At 37.0% G+C, this 4,652-nt stretch overlaps 1 protein-coding gene across 1 annotated transcript; it reads right to left on the bottom strand.

The window, feature by feature from the left end:
* Positions 1 to 1,770: 1,770 nt before the first annotated feature.
* Positions 1,771 to 2,982, bottom strand: LOC116114678 (pentatricopeptide repeat-containing protein At1g63400-like). The gene is made up of 3 exons (XM_031400812.1): positions 2,694 to 2,982; positions 2,386 to 2,581; positions 1,771 to 2,269 (listed from the first exon to the last, which is right to left on the bottom strand). Exons 1-3 carry the CDS (start codon positions 2,980 to 2,982, stop codon positions 1,771 to 1,773), a joined length of 984 nt encoding a protein of 327 aa, XP_031256672.1.
* Between the last annotated feature and the right edge of the window lie 1,670 nt (positions 2,983 to 4,652).

Genomic DNA, 4,652 nt, shown 5'->3' with positions numbered 1-4,652 from the left:
TTTTTTTTTTTTAATTTGGAATATAAGAACTAAATTCACTTAAAGGGCACGTAAGTGTTTTTTAGGATTTATGTTAAAGTTAAGGGCCAAAAAAAAAAAAAAAAAGGCAAATAACCCTTAGATGCCCCTAAATGAAACGATATTTGTAATTTTTGCCCAGCCATTTTCAAAAGTATGAAAAGTTTGTACCCTACTGGATAATCTCTCAAAAAATAAATATATTTTATATTTAGCTTTAGTATAGAGAATGAGGCGGTCTCAAGGAGGATTATCAATGTTCTAAAAACCGGACTGGACCGGTCTAACCATCAACCAACCTCTTTTCTGGTCCAAAATTTCAATTTTACTGTTCACCCAAATCCCTAATTTGATCACCAGCGAAAAAGGGTTACCATGCTGGGGTTAGAGGACTTTTGTAGAGTAGGCCAATGGTTCAAGGGGTAGTGTTAGATTGAATTTTGGACGTCGGAATAAGCTAAAATTTGGCCGAAAAATTCAACTCAATATGGGAGTCACGGCCAGCAAACAAGGAGCTACCAAGTGCCGAGGTTAGAGGGGTTTTGTATAGTGGAGACCGATGATTTAGGTGGTGGTGTTTGATTGAATTTTGGACACCGGAATAAGCCGAAATTTGATCGAAAAAATCAACCCAATTGTAGCAATGTTCGTGAGTCACGACTAACAAACGGGGGGCTACCAAGTTTCGAGGTTAGAGGGGTTTTCTAGAATGGAGGACAGCGGTTCAAGTGGTGGTGTTAGATTGAATTTCGACCACCGGAATCAGCCAAAATTTGGCCAGAAAAGTCAAAACTCAAGCAAATTGTAGGGGTGTATTTGTTATATTTCAAACCTGTAGGGATTGAAATTTTTTCAAGAGTATTTTTGTAAGATTTCAAACTTTTTGAACAACCTGTTAAACCGACGGTTTAACCAATCAAACCATGAACCGAGACCTTGACCGGGTCAAGGCCAGGTCTGGTTTTCAAAACACTAGGGATTACTAAAATATAGGGATTTAATTTGGCCCTAAACCCATTCAATTCCTCAAATTAAGACCCCCATCCCCATCTCAATAGAGGTGATTTTTAAGAGAAAATAACTTAAACGACCATTTTTTAAAGGCTGAAATTAAAAATGATCCGCTTCTATATGTTTTAGTAACAAAGACCTCGGACAAGATTTTTGGACAAAAATGCCCTTGGTATCATTTACCCCTAACATTTAACACTCCTCCATGGAGAAAACGAAAACAAGAAATCCTTCTAAAAATGTTCAAAAATCTGAAATATCTTTTACAAGACTTCATGTTCAATCACCCCAAAGAATAAAGAAGATATTCTAAAACTTTTATGGTTAGATTGAAACAACCCAAGCATTTGCACATATACACAAATTTTATTCTCATATTGTGTAATTATTATACAATAATATTTTATTTGGAACCAGGATTTGTTAATTGCTTTACGTGAATAAATTATACATAAAATAAAACTACTTTGGGACCAGGACTGAAATGTGGATTGCATCCAATAAAACGACACGATTTAATTTATCCCATCAGGCTTTTAGTAAACTTCTTCACTAAAGGATTCATATAAATATAATTACCACTATTATGATGGCACACACCTTTACATGGAAACTTTGACATCTGGCAAGGCTCTCATCAAAAGTTGTACTCCCCTAGAAATACATTTACTCGACAATCAACATCTTGTTGGTTCCTGGGTAGAGAATGACGGAAGCAACTTCAAGAATTCGTGATAATTTTCATCCTTTCCCAGTAAATCTACAAGCTATGGATGCATCTGGCTTCAGATATCTCTCATTCATTTTGTGAAGAAGTTCAACCACTTTGGAAGTCTCATTATTCCGCAAGAAACCAGACATAAGCGTATTAAATATGACTACATCTGGAGCACAACCGTTTTGCTCCATATCTGATAACAAATTACTTGCTATTTCTAAGTGCCCTTCTTTACAAAGTCTATGCATCATAATGTTATATGTCACAACATTTGGAACAAAGCCTTTTTTTGGCAATCTGTGAAACAGTTCCCAAGCAATTTTGAGTCTCCCTTTTTTGCATAACCCATCAATGAGACAATTGAAACTTCTGGTGTCAGGTTGAGTGTTTCCATTTTTTAAAGTATGAAACAGTTCAACAGCCTCCAAAACACAACCATTTCTGCAAAATCCATCAATGAGAATATTATACGTAATTAAATTGGGAGGAACATTATTGCATTGCATCTCATCAAGTAGTTTCCTTGCATAAGGCCAGTCAACAAGGTGTTATAAGTAACAATTGTTGGCCCAACTCCCTTTGAAGTCATTTCCATGTAAAGACTCATACTTTCATCAACTTTTTTATTCTTGCAATACCAATTGATCAGAGTATTGTAGTTAACTTCATTAGGCATGCATCCTTTCTTAATCATCGAATAAAACAACTCTTTAGCATCATCAATTTTATTTGCCAAGCAAAAACCATCCATCAAAATATTGTAGCTAACAGCATCAGGCTTACACCCCTTACTTGCCATAGAATCAAATAGCTTTCTTGCATCGTCAATTCTACCTTCCAAGCAATAACCGCTCAAAATTGTGGAATAAGTAATTGTGTTGGGATGAACACCTCTATTAATCATCGGTTGGAGCAATCTATTGGCTTCGTCTCTTCCCATTCTTACAAAGTTCATCCATTACCACATTAAATTTTTCTACATTAGGTTGTACACCTTCATCCAACATCTCCATAAACAAAGTTTTAGCCTCCTCCCTGTTACATGTATTACACAAACCACAAATTAGAGAGGTGTAAGTAACCACGTCTGGGTTAATGCCCCTAGCCTTTATTTCTAAAAATAGTTCTTTTGCCTTGTCTATTAACCCATATTTGCAAAGACCATCAATAATACTATTGCAAGTAACAATACTAGGCTTATAAGTGACACCAAACTCACCCTTCCCACGAAGCATTTCTTCAAATAACTGAAGGGCAACAATGATATTGCCTGTTCGACACAACCCCGTAATCAAAGCCCTAGATGTAATTACATCAGGCGTACAACCAAGAGAACCCAACGCAATTCAATCGCCTTCTTAATATTACCCTCCATACAAAGACCATTAATGAGACAATTAAAAGTCATAGCATCTGGATAAAAACCCCTCCTAAAAATACTCCCAAAAACAAGCAAAAGGAGTTGATCAAAATGTTTTATCTTAGCAAGTGCAAAAAAGAAAACACGGAATGATGAGATAGGAGGAGTGGGGTGCATATGAATCATGTAATCGAATAAATAAAGGGTTTCATCAAGAGAGAAGTTACCAAATCTGCAGTTTACATGGAGGAAATTATGAAGTTGAGCATGGGCGGAAATTTAACTCCCCAGACCTCCCAAGTTTGCATTTAAAAAAATGACCTTGAAAATATTTTTCAACTTTTTTAATTTAAAAAAACTAACGTGGCACACTTAGGATTCATTAAACATGTAAAATAGGTTAAAGTGAAAGGATTTAAATATATGTGGATAATATTATAATTAACGAAAGTTTGTTTAGATTTTGAAAATAAAAAACGACCCCCACCCTTCAAAATCGCTTAATCGAGCCAAATACCCAAAAAACGACCGACAAACACCTTTGATTTCTCTATCATTTTCAACGACGAAAGTGCCTTATTCCAGCAAATATTCGATCCTAAAGCTTCCTTACACAAAATCAAGGTTGATATTCAGAAAGAGGAGGAAAACCAAACCCCACTTCAAATCTTAGACTCCGACGGCTACGGTAGTTCAAAGGTTGTCGAAGAAGACGCTTCGGTGGATCATCCAATGAGTGAAGGTGGTTCAGAGGAAAAGGAGACGACGGCGGCATAAGAATAGAGAAAAGAATCAGAAAACGGTTCTGAAGAGGAGGACACCGACGAGAATTCAAGCAAGGAGGAGGATGCTGGTGAAGAAAGGGTATGTTTTTAACTTTTTTTTTAATTGGATGAGAAATTTGATTGATTTGTACGAATTTGGGGGAGATGTTGTTGGTTTTTTTGTTATGGTGGTTATGGCGTTTTGTCGAGCAGTTGGCAGGCATTGGGGGAGTGGCTTTGTTTGGGTTCCAGAGGATGGGGGAAGACAAGGGAGGTTGTTTGTGGAAGGTTGGTGGGCTAGGGATGGCTGGAGGTGGCGGAATAAGGGGACTGGAGGGTTGCCCTACATATTGGCAAGGCTAGTCACGCACCTGTTAGGAAATGGTCCATATACGCAGCGGAAAACAAAATCATAATAATAAGGATCATTCCCATTGAGCCAAGATCAAAGGTACAATTTTATAGTTTATGTTAAAATAGAAATCTGCAGAAATTAATCATGAGTTTAGAAAAACATACGCACGTTTGGAGGCTCCTCCAAATTTGTCAATGAACGTTTTTGCTACCGACCCAAGTGCAGGATCGAACCCATGTAGTCCACACGAAGACAATCATAAAGAACAAAGGAGGGATTTGCTAGATCCTCCTTAGCTTTAAGATTAAAGAAGAAAAATCAAATGAATTGATTTTGGGCAAAATGGAATACTGCCGTGGGAGAGGAAATGGGGCTGCTGTGTTTCTCTTTTTCACAATCAAAAATAAACTAATGAAAATCACACAC

Source organism: Pistacia vera, unplaced genomic scaffold (genome assembly GCF_008641045.1).
Source record: "Pistacia vera cultivar Batoury unplaced genomic scaffold, PisVer_v2 Contig719, whole genome shotgun sequence".
NCBI classification, from domain to species: domain Eukaryota; kingdom Viridiplantae; phylum Streptophyta; class Magnoliopsida; order Sapindales; family Anacardiaceae; genus Pistacia; species Pistacia vera.
This window is presented reverse-complemented; position numbering and strand designations above follow the sequence as displayed.